The sequence below is a fragment of the Hemiscyllium ocellatum genome, chromosome 10 (genome assembly GCF_020745735.1).
Source record: "Hemiscyllium ocellatum isolate sHemOce1 chromosome 10, sHemOce1.pat.X.cur, whole genome shotgun sequence".
Classification (NCBI taxonomy): Eukaryota; Metazoa; Chordata; class Chondrichthyes; order Orectolobiformes; family Hemiscylliidae; genus Hemiscyllium; species Hemiscyllium ocellatum.
Window position 1 is genome coordinate 75,147,635 of NC_083410.1, and position 22,142 is coordinate 75,169,776.

General features: G+C 43.3%; 1 protein-coding gene across 7 annotated transcripts in view; it reads right to left on the reverse strand.

The window, feature by feature from the left end:
• Positions 1-3,609: 3,609 nt before the first annotated feature.
• The window catches only part of dop1a (DOP1 leucine zipper like protein A), a 315,487-nt gene continuing 296,954 nt past the window's right edge, over positions 3,610-22,142 (reverse strand). For 5 of the 7 annotated variants that reach the window (XM_060831625.1, XM_060831624.1, XM_060831626.1 and 2 more), the window contains 2 exons: positions 18,179-18,308; positions 3,610-4,035 (listed from right to left, as the gene is read on the reverse strand). In XM_060831625.1, the coding sequence (XP_060687608.1) occupies positions 3,730-4,035; positions 18,179-18,308 (436 nt within the window). In that variant the 3' untranslated portion in view covers positions 3,610-3,729. Of the gene's footprint in view, positions 4,036-18,178; positions 18,309-22,142 lie in introns of those variants that run through there. The other 2 variants (XM_060831630.1, XM_060831629.1) reach the window with 2 other exon arrangements.

Below are 22,142 nucleotides of genomic sequence, written 5' to 3' on the forward strand. Positions count from 1 at the left end.
CTTTTTCCTTCTATGGTCCTACCTAGCTTTGCCTAGTTATCCTCTTGTATAGATTGCCTTGGAATTCTAACCCTTCTTGCCAAGGTCATTTCATGCCTTCTTCTTGCTCTCCTAATTCCTTGCTGGAGTTCTTTACTGCTTTATTTATATTTTTCCTGTGCCTGGTCCTATTTTAGCTGCTTAAACCTTACATTTGCTTCTTTTTTGATTATATTCACAACCTCCCTTGGTATCCAACGGTCCCTTACTTTGTCCTTCCTCCTTACAGGAACACGCCAGTCCTGAACTCTCATCAGTGGAAACTGCTCACGATATCCTTATTCATAGCTAAGTCGAGACCTTGCAGGCAAGTACTAAATGGGGGATGGCAGACAATGTTAGGCAGAAATTAGGGAGTGTTAATTGGGAGGAACTCTTTTATTTGACACATTTTCTTTCAGTTTCTTCCAATTCCTTCAGTGCTTTGCTGTTGCTACAAGTTTGCTTGCACAGGAATGCTGACGTTCATTTGCTGCTTGAGAATTCATCCTTTTTATTATCTTTGGAGATGTTTTATTCCTCCTTTAACAGGATGAATGGAAATGTAGCTGTCACTACATAAATTCTAGTATCCAAGAAAGAGATAAAAATTATTTGATGTTCTCCCTTTTCAGGTTGGATGTTCTGTGCTACACTGGCCCAACACAAGTAGCAACCCATTGCGGTCAGGGGCCAATCAAAACATTATTGATAAGCACTTGGCCCTTAGTTCAGAAACCATTGGCTCTGTGGTATCTGTTTTTGCTCTTACTGTTCTGGAGAAAACTGTAACATTATGAGTTGTGTACAATGTGCTCCAGTAATATGATTTTTAAGACTCCAGTCATCTCTTATACACCGTCACCTTGGATTGACAGTATTTTCCTTGGGTAATCCATAGGCTATGCAATAGGACTATTTAAATGCCAAACAGCATAAATAGCAAAGGACAGAGAGATCAAAACAATTCCAGAATGAACAAATCAAAGTGAAAACCAAAAGAACTGTGGATGCTGTAAATCAGAAACAAAAACAGAAGTTGCTGGAAAAGCTCAGCAGGTCTGGCAGCATATTTTATACTGATGAGCTGGCTTCCCCCTTGTGGATATAGATACTTGTGGAGCCCTTTCCTGCAGGGAGTTGTTTATTTGCCCAGTTGGATGTGACAGGATTGCAGAGCTTGATCTGTTTCTGAAATCATATCATAAGTCGCTGGAAAAGTTTATGGCGGGATCTGTGAAGAGAAAAACTGGAGGAGAAGGCTCCACAAGGGGGAACCCAGCACATCAGTATAAATAATAAAACAGCAGCATTTTTAACATGCTTCAGCCAGAAGTGCTCGTTAGATTATCTATCTTAGCTTCCTCCAGAGGTCCCCAGAATCAAAAATGCCAATTCTATTTTGCTACAAGTGATATCAAGAAATGGCTGGAAGCATTGGATCCTGCAAAGGCTATGGGTTTTGACAACATTCCAGGAAGAATTATGTTTGAGAGCTTGTCATTCACTGGCATCTACCTGACAAAGTGGAAAATTGCTGACGAATGTCCTGTAAACAAAAAAAAAGACAAATCTGAACCAGCCACTTACTGCCCCATAATTCTACTCTTGATCATTAGCTAAGTGATGGCAAGTAAATGCTGTTATCAAACATCAGGGCCTAGTTCAAACATGGCAAAAAAGCTGAATTCCAGAGAAGAGATGCGAGTGATGAGACTGAACATCAGGGCCACATTTTACAGTGTAGCAAACAGGCTGTGCTACTTTGAGGTTAGTCTGTAGGTGTTCCACAGTAAAGTGTTTTGTGGCTCAGCCATTCTCAGCTGCTTCATCAATGACCTTCCATCCATCTTAAGGACAAAAGTGGGCATGTTTCTGATGATTACATAATATTTAGCACTTTACCACACCTCCGATCATAAAGTAACTCACGTGCAAAAGGCCTAGACAAAATCCAGGTCTGAACTAACAAATGACAGGTGATATTCATGTCACATAAGTGCCAGGCAATGATCATCACCAACAAGAGAGAATTTAACCATCACCCTTTGATATTCAATGGCATTACCATGACTGAATACTTCACTATCAACATCCTGGTGGTTAGGACTGGCCAGAAACTGAACTTGATTCACCATATAAATCCTGTAGCTACAACAGCAGGTCGGAGGATAGGAATCCTGCAGATAGCCTGACTTCCCAAAATCTGTCTACCATCAACAAGGTACAAGCCAGGAGTGTGGTGGAATATTCCCCAATAGCCTGGATAATTGTGGCTCCAATAACACTCAAGTAGCGTGACACCATTCAGGACATAGCTGTCACTTGGTTGGCACCACATTGAACACTCACTCCCTCCACCACTGACAATCAGTAGCAACAGTACAAGATACACTGCAGAAATTCACCAAAGCTCCTTAGAGAGTATCTTCCAAACTTGTATGACCACCAACATTGAGAAACAGGGGCAGTAGAAGTTTCTCTCCAAACTAACATGTCCTGTCTTGGAAGTATATACCGTTTCTTCAGCGATGCTGAAATCCAGAAATTCTCTTCCTAATAGCATGTGAATGTACAATAAACAAATGGATTGACAACTGTTTAAGAAAGTAGCTCATCACCACTGTCACAAAAGGTAATTAGGGATGGACTATATGGCAATGCTGACATCCCATGAGTGAACTTAAAAGGAAGTCAAATAAAGGGAAATTCACAATAGATCTATTCAAAGTCTGTCTTATTGTCATAGGCAGATGCATCTGTGATGGATGTTTCCTTTTATTGATTTCTTCACCCCCTGCCACAGCTATATATTTTAGGATTCAGCAAACATGGTCAGCAGTGCACCTGGGCCACCTCTACCACCAAACCCTAGCCACCTGACGACTGGAGGAAGAACACCTCATCTTCCACTTGGGACCCTTCAACCACATGGAATCAGTCGATTTCACCAGTTTCCTCATCTTCCCTCCCCCACCACCTTATTCCAGATCCAACCCTTGAACTCGGCAGCATCCTCTTGTCCTACATGTCCACCTTTCTTCCTACCTATCTGTTCCACCCTCCATTCCAACCTATCGCCATCACCCCATACCTTCATCTACCTTCCCCACAGCTCCTCCCCTCTCCCATTTATCTCTCAACCCAACCCCCTTGGGCCACCTGCGCCTCCCTCCCCCCCCCACACCCCCGCAATTCCTGAATAAGAGCTTATGCTTGAAAACGTGACTCCTGCTCCTTGGATGCTGCCTGACCTGCTGTGCTTTTTCAGTGCCATACTTTTGATGCTGATCTCCAGCATCTGCAATCCTCACTTTCTCCTTTCACATTCAGCACTCATGATGAAAATTAACATTTTGTTTCTGAGGACCGGATGTTACTTATAACAGTAATGGATTAATTGTGCACAAACAATCCATAAAATCACAACTGCAATTAAAAGGTACATGTACTTTTAATAATGGATCATCACCTGTAGAATTGAGCATGAGTGCAATTATTTGGAACCAAATGGAATAATACAGTAATTTATATTTTGGGCAACATACTTTGACAAAATCAAATTCATAATTCAGTAATCAGAACACAATCTGTACAAATAAAATTTAATATGATTACATTGTTGAAATTGTTCCTTGTTCAAATACAAACAAATGTACACATTGCAGAATATTTGCTTTGAGTGATTACACTACCTCCAGCAGGTTACTGTTATGTTTTTATAACACCTTCAAGGAAATCTTTCTCAAGCACTTCCTCTATTATTTGTCTGCCTTTGCTCCAGAATGTTTTCTGGTTGTCAGGTTTAAGGTCTTTGACTGAGAATGAGTTTGTCCACGGGATTGGACTCCCTGAGGATCCAGTAAATCTACTTGAGATTTTGTTGGAAAAAAACTGACTGAGCACACTGAAAAAGGGAAGCAACTGCTCGATGCTACGAACAGAGTAAAAGGTAATCAGCAGATGACCAGGCTCCCATGCTAGTGTCTTCACAGAGTTGTCATCTTCCAGATTTTTCTGTAAGTAATCAGAATTCTTCCATTAATTAGGTTTCAGTTCTGTTTAAGATCGATTTCAAGCATAATATTCAAGCTTATCCAAATCATAAATTTGAATTTTGATTGCTATTTCAAAAACAACTTCTATTTATACCAAGCCAAATAAGTAGATGTTAAGGGCAGATGACCAAAAGCATGATCAAACAGTTAGTATTTAACGAATGTCTTAAAGGAAGCAAAAGAGATGTTAGGCTTTAGGAGGCAACTCCAGAGCTAATTGCCTAGGTAACTAGAAGTGCAGACTCCCTCAATGGTGAAGCAAGTAAAATTAATGATGCTGTAAAGGCCAGAATTGAAGAAAAATAGATTCAGAGTTGTAGGATTGGAAGAATCATTTGTAGAGATATAGAATCCCTTAATTTCATTCCTGAAGGTCTGTTTCTAATCTTTGGACAATATCACTATGCAGCCAAATTGCTTGAGAAATAAAGTACTGACATTTTACAATACAACCATTGCTCATCCCAATTTACTTTCTAAAATATTCAAAAATTAAAAGGAGAAAAAGAAAATGTAAGTACAAGGAAAAATTTAGCCAATCTCTTTCACAAACTGCATACTATACTCCGACTCTGCCAGAGATTGATAATTACCACCACCTCTGTATTTCTGAACAAGGCTTTCGTTCCACTATCCACTGACAGGTTTTGACAATAATTTTGCTGATGGCTGGATATTTTTAATTTATTCAAAGAGGATGTCAGACCAGCAAGGTCAGCATTTATTGTTTATCTCTGCTTGTATTTGAGATGATAGTAGTGAACCTATTTTTGAACTGCAGCAGTTCAAGTGATATGATCATTTTCAGGATGCAGTTAGACTAATAAAACTTTGACCCAATGATAGAGATAGAACAATTTAGTTCCAAGTCAGGATAGTGTGCTTGTAGGTGATGGCATTCCCATAAGTCTGGAGGTGCAAAGAAAGAAAAAGATCATTTGGCATTAGCACTGGTCAAAAACACATACTTATTTAAATTCCATATCAGGCACTTGGCCCATATCTTTGTATGCCTTGGCACTGCAAGTTAACATTCAAATCATAAGTATTTTGAGTGTTTCTGCCTATACTACCATTACAGACAGTGAGCTGCAGATTTACTAGGTAAAAAAGTTTTTCCTCATATCTCCCTCTAAACCATAAATTTATGCCCCAATTATTTATCCCACTACCAAAGGGAAAGTTTATTCCCTTCTACTGTCTATGTCCCATAATTTTAAATATCTCAACCATGTCTCCCACAGTTTCTTCTGTTCCAAAAAACAATGCAGGGTCTTTCAATCTCCCTTCATATCTGAACCTTTCCAGCCCAGGCAATAATATGGTAAAATTCCACTACAGCCTCTCCAGTACTAATCGCATCCCTCCTAATAACGTGGATTCCAGAACTGCGCTAACTGTGGCCTAACCAACATTTTATGCAGTTCCAGCATCGCCTCCCTGCTCAAACTCTCTGTCTCTGCTAAAAAAGGCAAGTATTCCATATGTCTTCTTAAACACTTTATCTACCTGTCCTGCTATCCAAAGGACATGCACACTAACATCCTTCTGATCCTTGCTGCTTCCCAGTTTGTACCTGTACATTCATCATGTACTCCCTTTTCTTGTTTGTCCTGCCCAAGTGCATTATCTCACTTTGAGTCATGAGGTAATCCACAGTGATCACATCTGATGCTCATGTTTGTGGTTCATGTAATTGCAGGTCCAAGTTGAGAATCAGGTGTCTAAGCTGCAGACTCTGCATTGCATCAGGCAAACGGAAAGTTATCTGGACACTTCACTCCAGGAGACAGACATACCCCTTAGATTAAGCAATTCAAACTTGAGCTCTGATTGAAGACAGGAGAGCATGATGTTAGGAATGGGTATCAAGGGGCAGTCCTTGAGGAGTTTCAGTCCCTGCAATTGTCCAACAGTTACAAGGTTCTTGCAAGCGAGGTGGTTGAGAGTAGGGCCTGCAGGAAGTATAAGCGAACTGACCACAGCTTGTGATGGAGGGAGCCATGCAAGTGGGGGTAGGAAATAGAAACACTGAAGTTTAAGTGGACAGATATCGTTCTCTGCATTTATAACCATGGGTCATGAAGGCTTTATTGCCCGGCAGGTTCCAGGATTAAGGGCATCTCCTCAGCCTGGACAGAAACTTAGACAATAATAGACAATAGGTGCAGGAGTAGGCCTTCCAGCCCTTCGAGCCTGCACCGCCATTCAATATGATCATGGCTGATCATTCCTAATTAGTATCCTCTTCCTGCCTTATCTCTATAACCCTTGATTCCACTATCTTTGAGAGCTCTATCCAACTCGTTCTTAAATGAATCCAGAGACTGCGCCTTCACTGCCCTCTGGGGCAGAGCATTCCACACAGCCACCATTCTCTGGGTGAAGGGGTTTCTCCTCATCTCTGTCCTAAATGGTCTACGCCATATTTTTAAGCTGTGTCCTCTGGTTCGGCACTCACCCATCAGCGGAAACATGTTTCATGCTGCCAGAGTGTCCAATCCTTTCATAATCTTACATGTCTCAATCAGATCCCCTCTCAGTCTTCTAAACTCAAGGGTATACAAGCCCAGTTGCTTCAGTCTTTCAGTGTAAGGTAATCCCGCCATTCCAGGAATTGACTTTGTGAACCTACGCTGCACTCCCTCAATAGCCAGAATGTCTTTCCTCAAATTTGGAGACCAGAACTTGAAGAAGAGAGAACCTGTTGTCATCCATATTAGTACTAAGAACATTGATAACCAGGGGTAAGCAATGGGGTTCAGGCCTCTGGCACGGTGCCTGTTCCTGTTGCTCAGAAGGAAAGGGTGGAGAAGAGCAGAGCAATAGTTATTGGGGACTTGATAGTTCGGGGCACAGATAGGCGGTTTTGTGGGGGCGAGAGAGACTCATGTTTGGTATGTTGCCTCCCAGGTGCAAGGGTACGTGATGTCTCTGATCGTGTTTTCTGGCTCCTTAAGGGGAAGGGGGAGCAGCCCGAAGTCGTGGTCCACATTGGCACCAACGACATAGATAGGAAGAGGGATGAGGATGTTAGGCAGGCTTTCAGGGAGCTAGGTTGGAAGCTTAGAGTTAGAACAAACAGAGTTGTTGTCTCTGGTTTGTTACCCATGCCACGTGATAGAGTGTCGAGGAATAGGGAGAGAGAGCAGTTAAATGCGTGGCTATAGGGATGGTGTAGGAGGGAGGGATTCCGGTATCTGGATAACTGGGTTCTTTCTGGGGAAGGTGGGACCTCTATAAACAGGATGGTCTACACCTCAACCTGAGGGGCACCAGTATCCTTGGGGGGGAGGTTTGCTAGTGCTCTTTGGGGGTGTTTAAACAAACTCTACAGGGGCATGGGAACCTAGACTGTAGCTTTAGGGTGCAGGACCTGGAGTGTAGGGAGGTTAGGAACATGGCATCAATCTCGAAGGAGGGTGCCTGTAAACAGGAAGGTGGCTTGAAGTGTGTATACTTCAATGCGAGAAATATACGAAATAAGGTAGGTGAACTTGCAGCGTGGGTTGGTACCTGGGATTTCGATGTTGTGGCTATTACAGAGACATGAGTAGAACAGGGACAGGAATGGCTATTGCAGGTTCCAGGGTTTGAATGTTTTAGTAGGGTCAGAGGTGGGGGTAAAAGAGGGGGAGGTGTGGCATTGCTTGTCAAGGATAGTATTACAGCGGTGTAAAGGATGATGGATGAAGACTCGCCATCTGAGGTAGTTTGGGCTGAGGTTAGAAATAGGAAAGGTGAGGTCACCCTGTTAGGAGTTTTCTATAGGCCTCCTAATAGTCCTAGAGACGTAGGAAAAAGGATTGCAAGGATGATTCAGGAGAAGAGTGAAAGTAATAGGGTGGTTGTTATGGGGGACTTTAACTTTCCAGATATTGACTGGGAAAGCTATAGCTCGAGTACGTGAGATGGGTCGGTGTTTGTCCAGTGTGTGCAGGAGGGTTTCCTGAAACAATGTGTAGACAGGCCAACAAAAGGTGAGGCCATACTGGATTTGGTTCTGGGTAACGAACCAGGCCAGGTGTTAGAATTGGAGGTAGGTGAGCACTTTGGGGACAGTGACTACAATTCGGTGACTTTTACTCAAGTGATGGAGATGGATAAGTGTGCACTGCAGGGCAAGAGTTATAGCTGGGGGCAGGGAAATTATGATGCGGTGAGGCATGAGTTAGGATGCGTGGCTTGGAAAAGTAGGCTTCAAGGGAAGGGCTCAATCGATATGTGGAGCTTGTTCAAGGAGCAACTACTGAATGTCCTTGATAAGTATGTACCTGTCAGGCAGGGAGGAAAGGGTCATGTGAGGGAGCTGTGGTTTAATAAGGAATTTGAATCCCTTGTTAAAGGGAAGAGGGCGGCCTATGTAAAGATGAAGCGTGAAGGTTCAATTGGGGCGATTGAGAGTTATAAGGTAGCCAGGAAGGATCTAAAGAGAGAGCTAAGAGCAGCAAGGAGGGGACATGAAAAGTCCTTGGTTGGTAGGATTAGGGAAAACCCAAAGGCTTTCTATAGGTATGTCAGGAATAAAAGAATGACTAGGATAGGAACAAGTCCAGTCAAGGATAGTAGTGGGAAGTTGTGCGTGGAGGCTGAAGAGATTGGGGAGACACTGAATGTATACTTTTTGTCAGTATTCACTCAGGAACAGGACATTGTTGCCGATGTGAATATTGAGTCACAATTAATTAGAATGGATGGCTTTGAGGTATGTAGGGACGAGGTGTTGGAAATTCTGGAAAGGGTGAAAATAGATAAGGCCCCTGGGCCTGATGGAATTTATCCCAGGATTCTCTGGGAAGCAAGGGAGGAGTTTGCAGAGCCATTGGCCTTGATTTTTATGCCCTCGTTGTCTATAGGAATAGTGCCAGAAGACTGGAGGATAGCAAATGTGGTTCACTTGTTCAAGAAGGGGAGTAGGGATAACCCTAGTAACTATAGGCCGGTGAGTCTCACTTCTGTTGTGGGCAAAGTCTTAGAGAGAATTGTAAGGGATAGGACTTATGAACATTTGGATAGGAATAATGTGATCAAGGATAGCCAACATGGTTTTGTGAAGGGCAGGTCATGCCTCACAAACCTTATTGAATTCTCTGAGAAGGTGACTAAGGAGGTGGACAAGGGTAAAGCGGTAGATGTGGTGTATATGGATTTTAGTAAGGCGTTAGATAAGGTTCCCCATGATAGGCTACTGCAAAACATACAGAGGTATGGCATTGAGGGTGAGTTGGAGGTTTGGATTAGGAATTGCATGGCTGGAAGAAGACAGAGGGTAGTAGTTGATGGTAAGGTTCATCTTGGAGTGCAGTAACTAGTGGTGTTCTGCAAGGATCTGTTTTGGGACCATTGCTGTTTGTCATTTTTATAAATGACCTGGAGGAGGGGCTAGAAGGTTGGGTGAGCAAGTTTGCGGATGATACGAAAGTTGGTGGAGTTGTTGACAGTGAGGAAGGATGTGGCAGGTTACAGTGGGATATAATAAGCTGCAGAGCTGCGCAGAAAGGTGGCAAATGGAGTTCAATGTAGGTAAGTGTGAAGTGATTCACTTTGGTAAGAGTAACAAGAAGCTGGGGTACTGGGCTAATGGTCGGATACTTGGTAGTGTGGATAAGCAGAGGGATTTTGGTGTCCATGTACACAGATCTCTGAAAGTTGCCACCCAGGTAAATAGTGCTGTGAAGAAGGCATATGGCGTACTGGCTTTTATTGGTACAGGAATTGAGTTCCGGAGTCCTGAGGTCATGTTGCAGTTGTATGAGATTCTGGTGCGGCCGCATCTGGAGTATTGTGTGCAGTTTTGGTCGCCATACTATAGGAAGGATGTGGAGGCACTGGAACGGGTGCAGAGGTGGTTTACCAGGATGTTGCCTGGTATGGTAGGAAGATCGTATGAGGAAAGGCTGAGGCACTTGGGGCTGTTTTCATTGGAGAAAAGAAGGTTTAGGGGTGACTTGATAGAGGTGTACAAGATGATTCGGGGTTTAGATAGGGTTGACCATGAGAACCTTTTTCCACGTATGGAGCATCTATTACGAGGGGGCATAGCTTTAAATTAAGGGGTGGTAGGTATAGGACAGATGTTAGGGGTAGATTCTTTACTCAGCGAGTCGTGAGTTCATGGAATGCCCTGCCAGTAGCAGTGGTCGACTCTCCCTCTTTATGGGCATTTAAACGGGCATTGGATAGACATATGGAGGATAGTGGGCTAGTGTAGGTTAGGTAGGCTTCGGTCGGCGCCACATCGAGGGCCGAAGGGCCTGTACTGCGCTGTACTTTTCTATGTTCTATGATAGGATAGAAACTAAGTTCTGTTAAAAGATTTTGAACATTAGGGACTACACAAAAAAGCCAAACCTCCAAAGGAACAATCTCAGTTTACTACCTGAGCTGTGGTCAAACTGGCTCAGTGTAAATAAGGCAAGGAATTCAGTGCAAAATTTAAAGATTGGTGTGGGTGGATGTGTTTCAGTTTGTGGAGCACTGGCATTTGTATCAGGGTAGAAGGGAGCTTTTCTGGTGGGATGGACCAATGTCCTGGCATTTGGATAACTTGGATAAATATGTGGTTAAGGAGATGGTAGTTCTTGGATCATTGGGACCTCTTCTGGGGCAAAGGTGACCCATACAGAAGAGACAGGTTGCACCAAAACTGGAGGGAAACCAATATCTTTACAGGGAGTTGGGTTATTCCTGAGATGCTGCCTAACCTGCTGTGCTTTAACCAGCAACACATTTTCAACTTAGTACTAAGTGGGACAGTTTAAATTAGAGTTGCACAGGGTTCGGAACCAGGGCAGCAGGTCAGCAAGTGGAGGGATTGAGGGAAAGGTAGATAATATGATCAGCATGTCTGAAAGGAGAGGCAGGTTAATGAATACAATGGGTTGATGGGCTGATGTGTGTTTATTTCAATGTAAGGAGTATTATGGGTAAGGCAGATGAGTCATAGAATCATAGGGACGTACAGCATGGAAACAGAACCTTCGGTCCAATCCGTCTGTGCCGACCAGATATCCAAACCAAATCTAGTCCCACTTGCCAGCACCCGGCCCATATCCCTCCAAACCCTTCCTATTCATATACCCATCCAAATGCCTCTTAAATGTTGCAATTGTACCAGCCTCCACCACTTCCTCTGGCAGCTCATTCCATACACCTACCACCCTCTGTATGAAAAAGTTGCCCCTTAGGTCTCTTTTATATCTTTCCCCTCTCACCTTAAACCTATGCTCTATAGTTCTGGACTCCCTGACCCCAGGGAAAAGACTGTCTATTTATCCTATCCATGCCCCTCAAAATTTTGTAAACCTCTATACGGTCACCCCTCAGCCTCCAACATTCCAGGGAAAACAGCCGTAGCCTGTTCAGCCTCTCCCTATAGCTCAAATCCTCCAAACCTAGCTTAGAGAAATTGAGGACTGCAGATGCTGGAGTACCAGAGTTGAAAAATGTTGTTTTGGGCATAAGCTGAAGGAGGGCTTATGCCCGAAATGTCGATTCTCCTCCTCCTCGGATACTGCCTGTCCTGCTGTGTTTTTCCAGCACGACATTTTTCAACCCTAGCTTAGAGATCTGTATATGGGACCGTTATGTCTTGGCCATTACTGAGACCTGGTTGTTAGAGGTACTGTATTAGCCGCTTGATGTTTCAGGGTTTTAGTGGTTTAGACAAGACAGAGAGGGATATGAAAGAGGTGGAGGAATTGCATTACTAATGAGGGAGAATGTCATACCTGCATTCAAAGAGAACATACTGGAAGGTTTATCCACTGTAACAATATGGATAGAGCTCAAAGATAAGCAAAGTGCAACCACTCTGCTAGGATTATACTATAGGCCACCCTCATCTGCCACCAAAACATTGAGGATAGATATGTGGGCAGATTATGGAAAGATTTCCAAAAAAATGTTTGTTATAGGGCGCAATTTTAACTTCCTCAACATTCACTAGGGCTTCCTTACAACAAAAGGCTTAGGGCAGAATTTGTTAGATACATCCAAGAGGATTTCTTGAAACAGTATGTGGACAGTTCAACTAGAGGAAGGGCCAAACTGGACTTAGTATTGGCAAATGAGCCTGTCCAGATGACTGATCTTCCAGTGGGAAAGCATTTTGGAAACTGTGATCACAACTTGTTAAGTTTTAAAATATCTATGAATAAGGATAAGTCCGGAACTTGTGAGAAGATACTTAATTGGGGAAGGGCAAATTATTATAGTAGTAGACAGGAGCTAGGGAGAGTTAACTGGGAGAAGTTGTTATTGAATTAGTCCACATTCAACATGTGGGAGTTATTCAAAGACCTACTGATTAGAGTTCGGGCTGGCATGCTTCATTAAGGGGGAAGGACTAGGATGGCAAGATATGAGACCCTTGGATAATGATAATGTTGTGAATGTAGTCAAAAAGTAAAAGCAAGTATAAGGTTTAGGTAGCTGAAAATGTGTTGCTGGAAAAGCACAGCAGGTCAGACAGCATCCAAGGAACAGATGAATCGACGTTTCGGGCATGAGCCCTTCTTCAGGAAGGATTTCACCAGTTTCCTCATTTCCCACCCCCCCCCCCACCAATTTACCCCAGTTCCAACCTCCCAGCTCAACACCATCCTCATGACCTGTCCTACCTGCCAATCGTCCTTCCCTCCTCTCCGATCTATCACCTTTACCCCTTCCTCTATCCACCTATTGCACTTAGCTACTTTCTCGCTAGCCTCAGCCTCCTCCCATTTATCTCTCCACCCCTGAGGCTCCCTGCCTCATTCCTGATGATGGACATTTGCCAGAAATGGACAGGGCCCATGAGGAATAGAAAGAAAACAGGAAATAACTCTAGCAGGAAATTAGGAGAGCATGGAAGGAGGGTGGAAGAAAATCCTGTGGCATTTTATACAAACATTAAAAGCAAGAGGTTAACTAAGGAGAGGGTAGGACCAGTCAAGGTTAAATGAGAGAACTTATGCTTGGAGGCACAGTATATGGATGAGACCCTAATTGAGTACATCAATATTCACCAAGCACAGATTAGTGTGCATGGGCATTTTGAGGTCAAGAAAGAAGTGGCATTGGATTTCTTGAAGTGTCTTAAGCTGGATACATCCCCGGTCCCTGATGGGACGTAACCCAGGTTACGGAGAGAAGCAAGAGAGGAGATTGTGGGGCCCTCAATCAAGATCTTCGTATCCTTTCTATTCACTGGAAAGGTCATGGAGGACTGGCAGGTAGCTAATAGTCAAGATTAGAGTGGTCAGTCAGCATCCAAGGAGCAGGAAAATTGACATTGCGGGCAAATGTCCGTCATCAGGAACGAGGCAGCGAGCCTCAGTGGTGGAGAGATAAATGGGAGGGGACTGAGGCTAGCGAGAAAGTAGCTAAGTGCAATAGGTGGATTGAGGAAGGGGTAAGGATGATAGGTCAGAGAGGAGGGAAGGACGATTGGCAGGTAGGACAGGTCACGAGGATGGTGTTGAGCTGGGAGGTTGGAACTGGGGTAAGGTGGGTGGCGGGGGGAGGGGAAATGAGGAAACTGGTGAAATCCACATTGATGCCCTGGGGTTGAAGTGTTCTGAGGCAGAAGATGAGACATTTTTCCTCCGGGCGCTGGGTGGTGAGGGAGTGGCGGTGGAGGAGGCCCAGGAGCTCCTCCACCTCCTCGGCAGAGTGGGAGGGGGAATTTGGCTACGGAGAGGTGGGTTTGATTCATGTGGGTGTACTGGAGATGTTCCCTAAAGCGCTCTGCAAGAAGGTGTCTTGCAGTTACGCATTTAAGAGCTATTCATTTTGAACTTTTACCATTTTTCTTCCTTTGACCCTATGTTCAGCCATGCAAATAGGGTCAAAGGAGGAAAAATGGCAAAAATTCAAAATGAACACCTCTTAAATGCAAGTAGTATTCTGAGAAAAATAAATGAATTAGTGGCACAAATAGAAATTAATGGATATGAACTTACAGCCATTACAGAGACATGATTACAAGGCGATAAAAGTTTGGGACTAAATATTCAAGGGTATGAGAGTTTTTGAAAGGACAAGTGGGAAAGGAAGGGTGATTGGGTAGCTTTATCAGTACAAATTAGAATAATTATGATAGTAAGAAATTATCTTGGGTTTATATTGTTGAATTCAAATAAGTGATGGTAAGAAATAACAAGGACAAGGAAACACTAGTGGGAGTAGTCAAGGTCCCACATTAGTCACACTTTTGTAGCACACAGAATAAATCAGGAGGTAATCAGGGCATGTTAGAAAAGCTGTACACAAACGAAGGTGATCTTCATGGAGATTGGGAAAACGAAATTAGCTAAGATAGCCATAAGAAAGAATTCACAGAGTGTATTCTCGAGAATTGTCTAGAACAAAATGTTAAGGGCCCATCAGGAATCAAAGTATTCTGTACCTGGTGACGTGTGATAAGGCAGGTTTAATTAAGGATCTTAGAGGTCCCCGGGGAAACAGTGTCCATAACATGAGAGAATTTAGCATTCAGTTTGAGTGTGCAAAGTTTTGGTCAGAAACTTAAAATAAGGATAATTACATCACGGTAAGGGCAGAGTTGGCTGCAGTGGACTGGGAAACAAGTTTACCAGAATAAAATGGTTAAGGACCAAGGATTTCAGAAAGGAATAGCAACACATTGAAAGAAAAAAAACATTAGGATTGGAAAAATGGTAAAAACCAACAAAAGATGACCAAAAAAAATGCAGAAAATAAACTGAGGGCAAGTTGGACCTCATCCCAGGTCCAATTCCCCAACTCAAGACCACCTCTTGACCTGTCCATCTTCCTTCTTCTCTATCCGCTCCAAGCTATCATTATCACCCCCACCTGCACCTACCTATCGCCATCCAAACTACCTTCTCCCATTAACTACCATCCCCATTTATCTCTCAGCACCCTCCCACCACCCCGAAATTCCTGATGAAGGGCTTATGCCGAAACATCGATTCTCTTGCTCCTCAGATGCTGCCTGACCTGCTGAGCTTTTCCAGCGCCACACTTTTCGAATCTAAGGGGTGTGACTGCCTTCTGAAACGCAGCATTGAGGTAACTCTCCCCCCTGTCTGATGAGTCACTGTATTCTAAGTTCAGACTTCAACTCATCAAATCTGAGCCAGAGTTTTTCAAGCAACCAAGATGTGATTAGCACAAACAGCAGTAGGGTTCAGCAGCTCCCATATTATGCAGGCATAACATATGGCCTGGCTAGCATCTCTACTTTAACTACTTAGTTCTTGATTTGACTTTTAAACTTTCATACTGGTCTTTCAGCTTGTAGCCTCTAAATCTTTCCCCTATTTATCTTTAATCTGAAAGTAACCTAAAATATATGGACAAATTAGTAGCTATCACCAGAAAACGAACTTACAATTTACCTGTGAAGTCGCTATTTTATGCTGGCTCCTTGACCCTTGATTTCAATTTAGTCTGTTGAAAACAAACCTTATAAACTCAGGAGCCAAAAAAGTCAAGCAAAAAGCACCTCTTTCCCCTCTGCACTGATTGCCCACATTGCCTTCAAATTCCCCAAGCTATATATACTCCTAGCGAGCTTTGAGAAGATATACTCACACCAGATGAGGTCCCTCCTTCTTGACCATGTGAAGCTGGTCTAGCCAGTATTAGTATTTTGTTTGTTTATTCCTGAACTGTGTTTATTCTGTTGTCAATTTTGAATTGAGCTGGAAATGGCTTGTAAATTTTGGGACAGTTTGTGGTAAAAGGCAAAGAACAGATCTTGTTTGTTAGGTCAGGCCTGGAGGCTAATTGCAGTCTGCTCCTTGATTAAAAAGGTCCTATGGGTTTCACACTGTGGCTCAGTGGCAAGCTGCCTCACAATGCCAGGGACCCACGTTTGGTTCCAGCTTTGGATTACAGTCTGTGTGGAGTTTGCACGTATCTGTGTGGGTTTCCTCCACGTGTTCAGGTTTCCTCCCACAGTCCAAAGATATATAGGGTTGGTGGGTTGACCATGATAAATGTGATGTTATAAGGATAGGGCTTGGGTGGGATGTTCTTTGGACGGTTGATGAGGTCATGATGGGCCAAATAGCCTCTTTCCACTCTGTAGGGATTCTAGGTTTCTATACCAGACACAGCGACCCTGTGTTTCAACAGATAGAAGATTTTGACCATTAATAATGTCAGTACCTTTCTCCCCTCACCTCCATCCAAGGCCCCAAAGGATCCTTCCACATCTGACAGAAATTCACCTGTGCTTTCACAAATGTCATCTACTTTATCCATTGCATCCAATGTGGTCTCCTCTACATCGGGGAGACAGGACACCAACTTGCAAACCATTTCAGAGCATATTTCTGGGACACCTGCACCAACCAATCCCACTGCCCGTGGCTGAACACTCCAACACTCCCACTCCACCAAAGACATGCAAGTCCTGGACCTCCTCCTGGGCCAAAACCTAACACCTGATGGAGGAACGCCTCATCTTCTGCTTGGGACCCTGCAACCACATGGGATTAATGTGGATTTCACCAGTTTCCTCATTTCCCCTCCCCCCTCACCTTATTCCAGTTCCAAGCCTCCAACTCCCATCCAACCGCTCCCCCTCCTCTCTAACCTATCACCTTCTCCCCCACCTTCATCTACCTACTGCATTCTGAGCTACCTTACCCCAGCCCCACCCACCCTCCCATTTATCTCTCAGCTCCCGGCCCACAATCCTCATTTCTGATGAAGGACTTACACTCAAAACATCGTTTTCCTGGAGTCTGGAAGAGACCCTATGTTCAAGCAGATAGTATTTGTTGAATGATAATTGAGGCCTTGGGATAATCGAAGCCATGGCTAATCCACAGAGCCTGCATATCTTTGGACTGTGGGAAGAAACCGAAGCACCCAGCAGAAACTCTCGCATACATGGGGCAAACGTGCAAACTCTGTACAGTCACCTAAAGCTGGAATTAAACTAGGTCACTGGCACTGTAAGGCAGTAGCACAGTGTACCACCCAGGATTGTTTATTCACAAGTCTGGCAGGAACAAATGGAGTGAGTATTTGGCAGTCTTTGACGGTTTACTTTTACCACGTTGCAACTAAAGGGGTGGAAAGGCAGATTTGATTCAGCTGTCTGACTCCGTGTCATAACAAAACTGAGAAAAACTGTGGAAATCCAAACAGACATTGACAGATTGATGGAGTGGATAGTTTGCAGCTGAGGTTCAATGCAGAGAAATGTGATGTAATGTACTTTGGTTGGAAGAACACCAAGAGAGAATATGAGTGGTATAATTCTAAAGAGCAGAGGCACCTGAGAGCACCCAAGTCCACAGATCATGAAAGTGGCAAGACAGATGGAAGAGCAGTAAAACAAAAATACCATCTTCTCGGTCGTATTATGATGTTGAACTTGTACAATTCATTTGTTAGACCTCGGCTGAAGTACTGCATACAGTTGTAGGCATCACCTTCCAGGAAAGGTGCAAATGCATAACATGCAGATGCAATTTACTAAAATGGTTCCAGTTATGCGAAACCTTAGTTATGCAGAATGAATGAAAAAGTTGGTCCTGTTTTCCTTGGAGAAAAGGCGGCTGAAATGAGATCTGACTGAGGTTTTCAAAAACAGATTAGATAAAGTAGATGGGGCAGGTGTTCCCACTTGTAAAAGAAACAAGAATGAAAGGGCATAGATTTAAAGTGATGTGCAATTGAAACAAGGGCGATGTGAGAAAAAACATTTTCACATACCGAGTTATTAGGATGGAATGTACTGCCTGGAAAGGTGATGGAGGCAGGTTTAACTGAGATACTTAAGAGACATTGCATTGTTATTTGGATTGCAATGGTGTGAGGAAAATGCAGGAGATTGGCACTGGGTAATACAGCTGACGCAGGCACAATGGTCTGAATTGTATCCTCCTTCTCCTTCTAATCTGAAAGATCAGGCTGTATATTTTGATGGAATTCAGCAGTAATACTGTCTGTAGTTGACCAGCTTGCTGTTGGTCACAATCAAGGGTCACATATGGATGTTAATGATTTGTCTGACCTATTGGAGAGTGCCTGTTGAAACCTACCCAGGAAAGAGGTCAATGCCTTTAGAAGAATTTGAGTAAGGAGGAAGTAGAGAGATGGTAAAAACAAAATACCTTTGTTCTTTTCCTCAGCAGTTTGGCTAATCGAACAACATAAGGTTTGAATTCTCGTTGATGTGTCCCCTGCCTGCGAACTTCCAACCCTGAATCATCAGATATTTCTGGAATGAAAGCCCAACGATACCTAAACGTATAGGATAAATTAAAGCTTGTTGTACTTATATAATTGCATCACAGACATTTTTCCGAAGTGTCCACAAATTTATTGGATGAAAATGTATGAGCAGCAACAACACGAACACCAACAATAGTTGATGCACTCACTTTTATCAAAATGCATCACTAATAGCCATATTTGGAAACAGGGCTCTAACTATCTAACTAGATAGATGAGACTATTTAGAAAAGCACCAATTAAAATTTGATCTATCTTAAGTAAACATTCAAGAGTTAACTAGAATTTATATCAATCCACAAAACATAGCTGGATTTTTCATGACAAATTGTACAATGCATTTATACTCTGAAGGAAATCCAGAGCCTAAATACACATTAATGTGAAAGATCTTGGAGATTTTAATAAACCTATTCTTCCACAGCTCTCAATAGGTAATAGGTGTAGGAGTAGACCATTCAGCCCCTCTCGGCAGCACTACCATTCATTATAATCATTACTGATCATTCACAATCAATATCCTGTTCCTGCCTTATCCCCATAACCCTTGATTCTACTATCTTTACAAGATCCATCTCTTTTTTGAAAGTATCCAGAGACTTGGTCTCCACTACCTTCTGGAGCAGAGCATTCCATATGTCTACCACTCTCTGGGTGAAGAAGTTTCTCCTTAACGCTGTTCTAAATGGCCTACTCCCTATGGTTAAACTGTGTCCTCTGGTTCTAGACTCACCCATCAGCAGAAACATGCTTCCTGCCTCCAGAGTGTCCAATCCTTTAATAATCTTATAATGTTTCAATCAGATCCCCCCATATCCTTCTAAACTCAAGTGTATAGAAGCCCAGTCGCTCCAAACTTTCAACATATGATAGTCTCGCCATTCCGGGAATTGACCTTTTGATCCTACGCTGCACCCCCTCAATAGCCAGAATGTCCTTCCTCAAATTTGGAGACCAAAACCGCACACAATACTCCAGGTGCGGTCTCACCAGTGCCCTGTACAGCTGCAGAAGGACCTCTGTGCTCCTATACACAATTTCTCTTGATTTGAAGGCCAGCATGCCATTAGCTTTCTTCACTATCTGCTGCACCTGTACGTTTGCTTTCATTCATTGATGTACAAGAACATCTAGATCTTGTTGTACTTCCCCTTTATCTAACTTTACTCTATTTAGATAGTAATCTGCCTTTCTGTTCTTGCCACCAAAGCTGATAACCACACATTTATCCACATTAAACTGCATCTGTCATGCATCCGTCCACTCACCTACCCCGCTCAAGTCACCCTGCATTCTCATAACATCCTCCTCACATTTCACCCTGCCACCCAGCTTTGTGTCATCAGCAAATTTGCTAGTATTACTTTTAGTACCTTCATCTATATCATTAATGTATATTGTAAACAGCTGCAATTGCAGCACCGAACCTTGTTGTACCCCACTGCTCACCGCCTGCCATTCCGAAATGGACCTGTTTACCACAACTCTTTGCTTCCTGTCAGCCAGGCAATTTTCAATCCAAGTCAGTAGTTTGCCCCAAGTACCATGTGCCCCAATTTTATTCACTAATCTCCTATGTGGGACTTAATCAAAGGCTTTTTGAAAGTCCAGGTACACGACATCTACTGGTTCTCCCTTGTCCATCTTCATAGTTACAGCCTCAAAAAATTCCAAAAGATTAGTCAAGCACGATTTGCCATTCATAAATACATGCTGACTCTGACCTATCCTGTTACTGATAACCAAATGAGTCGTAATTTCATCTTTTATAATTGACTCCAGCATCTTTCTCACTACTGACTTCAGGCTAACCGGTCTATAATTCCCTGTTTTCACTCACTCATTTCTTGAAAAGTGGGACAACGTTAGCCACCCTCCAATCTACAGGAACTGACCTTGAATCTATAGAACATTGGAAAATGATTACCAATGCATCCATGATTTCTAGAGCCAACTCCTTATGTACCCTGGGAAGCAGGCCATCAGCCTTCAGACCTAACAGCCTCTCCAACACTATTTCCTGCCTAATATAAATTCCCTTCGGTTCATCCATTACCCTAAGTCCTTCAGCCACTATTACATCTTTCGATGGTGGGCATTGAACCTGGCTTCCCCGTTCAGAGGTGGGTACACAACCACTGTATCACAAGGACTTGCATAATTCATGATAACACTAGCTGTACCCATCCACAATTTGGTGACTGAAGTTACAACAGCTCATCAGTCCAGACGCCACAGTGATATTTAAACCTTTTAGTCCTGTCAACATCTGTTAAATCTTTTCTACACTTTCTCCAATTTAGTAATATCCTTCCTAAAGCAAGGTGACCAGAACTGTACACAGTACTCCAAAAGTGGCCTCACCAACATCCTGCACAACTTCAACGTGACATCCCAACACCTATACTCAGTGGTCTGAAAATGAAGGCAAGCATGCTAAATGCCTTTCGCTGCACTTTGGATGCTGCCTGAACTGCTGTGCTCTTCCAGCACCACTAATGGGCGGCATGGTGGCACAGTGGTTAGCACTGCTGCCTCACAGCGCCTGAGACCCGGGTTCAATTCCCGACTCAGGCGACTGACTGTGTGGAGTTTGCACGTTCTCCCCGTGTCTGCATGGGTTTCCTCCGGGTCCTCCGGTTTCCTCCCACAGTCCAAAGATGTGTGGGTCAGGTGAATTGGCCATGCTAAATTGCCCGTAGTGTTAGGTAAGGGGTAAATGTCGGGGTATGGGTGGGTTGCGCTTCGGCGGGTCGGTGTGGACTTGTTGGGCCGAAGGGCCTGTTTCCACACTGTAAGTAATCTAATCTAATCTAATCCAGAATCTGGTTTCCAGCATCTGCAGACATTGTTTTTACCTTTTTAACCACCCAGTTTACCTGTGACACAACGCACCTGAATCTTAAGTCTCTCTGTTTGACAGGTGTACCCAATACCATTACCATTAAATGTATAAGCCCTGCCCTTGTTTGCTTTACTAAAATGCAATACCTTCTATTTATCCAAATTAAACTCCACCTGCTACTCCTCAGCCCATTGGCTAAATTGATCAAGGTCCCTTTGTAATGTGAGATAACCTCTCTACTGTTGACTACACAACCAATTTTGGTGTCACCCACAAACTTATTAACCATTCTTCCTAAATTCTCATCCAAATCATTTACATAAACGATGAGCAACAGTGGACCCAGCACCAATTCTTACAGAATACAGCTGGTCACAGGTCTCAAGTCCAAAACTCAACCTTCCACTACCTCTGTCTCCTACCATCAAGAATGTGGAACCTTGTCAAAGGTTTTACTAAATTCCAAGTAGACATTTACTACCCTGCCCTCATCAATCTTTTTGGTTACTTTCTCAAAAACCTCAATCAAGCTTGTGAGACACAATTTCCCACACACAAAGCCTTGGTGACTACCCCTTAACAGTCTTTGCCTCTCCAAATGCAGATAAATCCTATCTCTCAGAATTCCCCTCCAACTTACCTAATATTGAAATACTGATATTAGGATCACCAGTCTATAGCTCGCAGGCTTCTTCTTACAGCCTTTCTTAAATAAAGACACAACAGTAACCACTCTCCGATCCTCTGGCACCACACCCATGGGTATAGGTGATATAAATATCTCCGCTAGGGGCCCTGCAATTTCTTCCCTGACTTCCCACAACTTCCTGGGGTGCACTTGATTAGGTCCCAAAGACTTATCTACCTTTGATTTTTAAGATGTCCAGCTCCTCCTTTTCTCTAATGTGGACTATTTACAAGACATCAGTATTTCTTTCCCAGAGTTCCCTAGCCTCCTTTTCTTTCTCCACAGTAAAAACTGATGCAAAATATTTGTT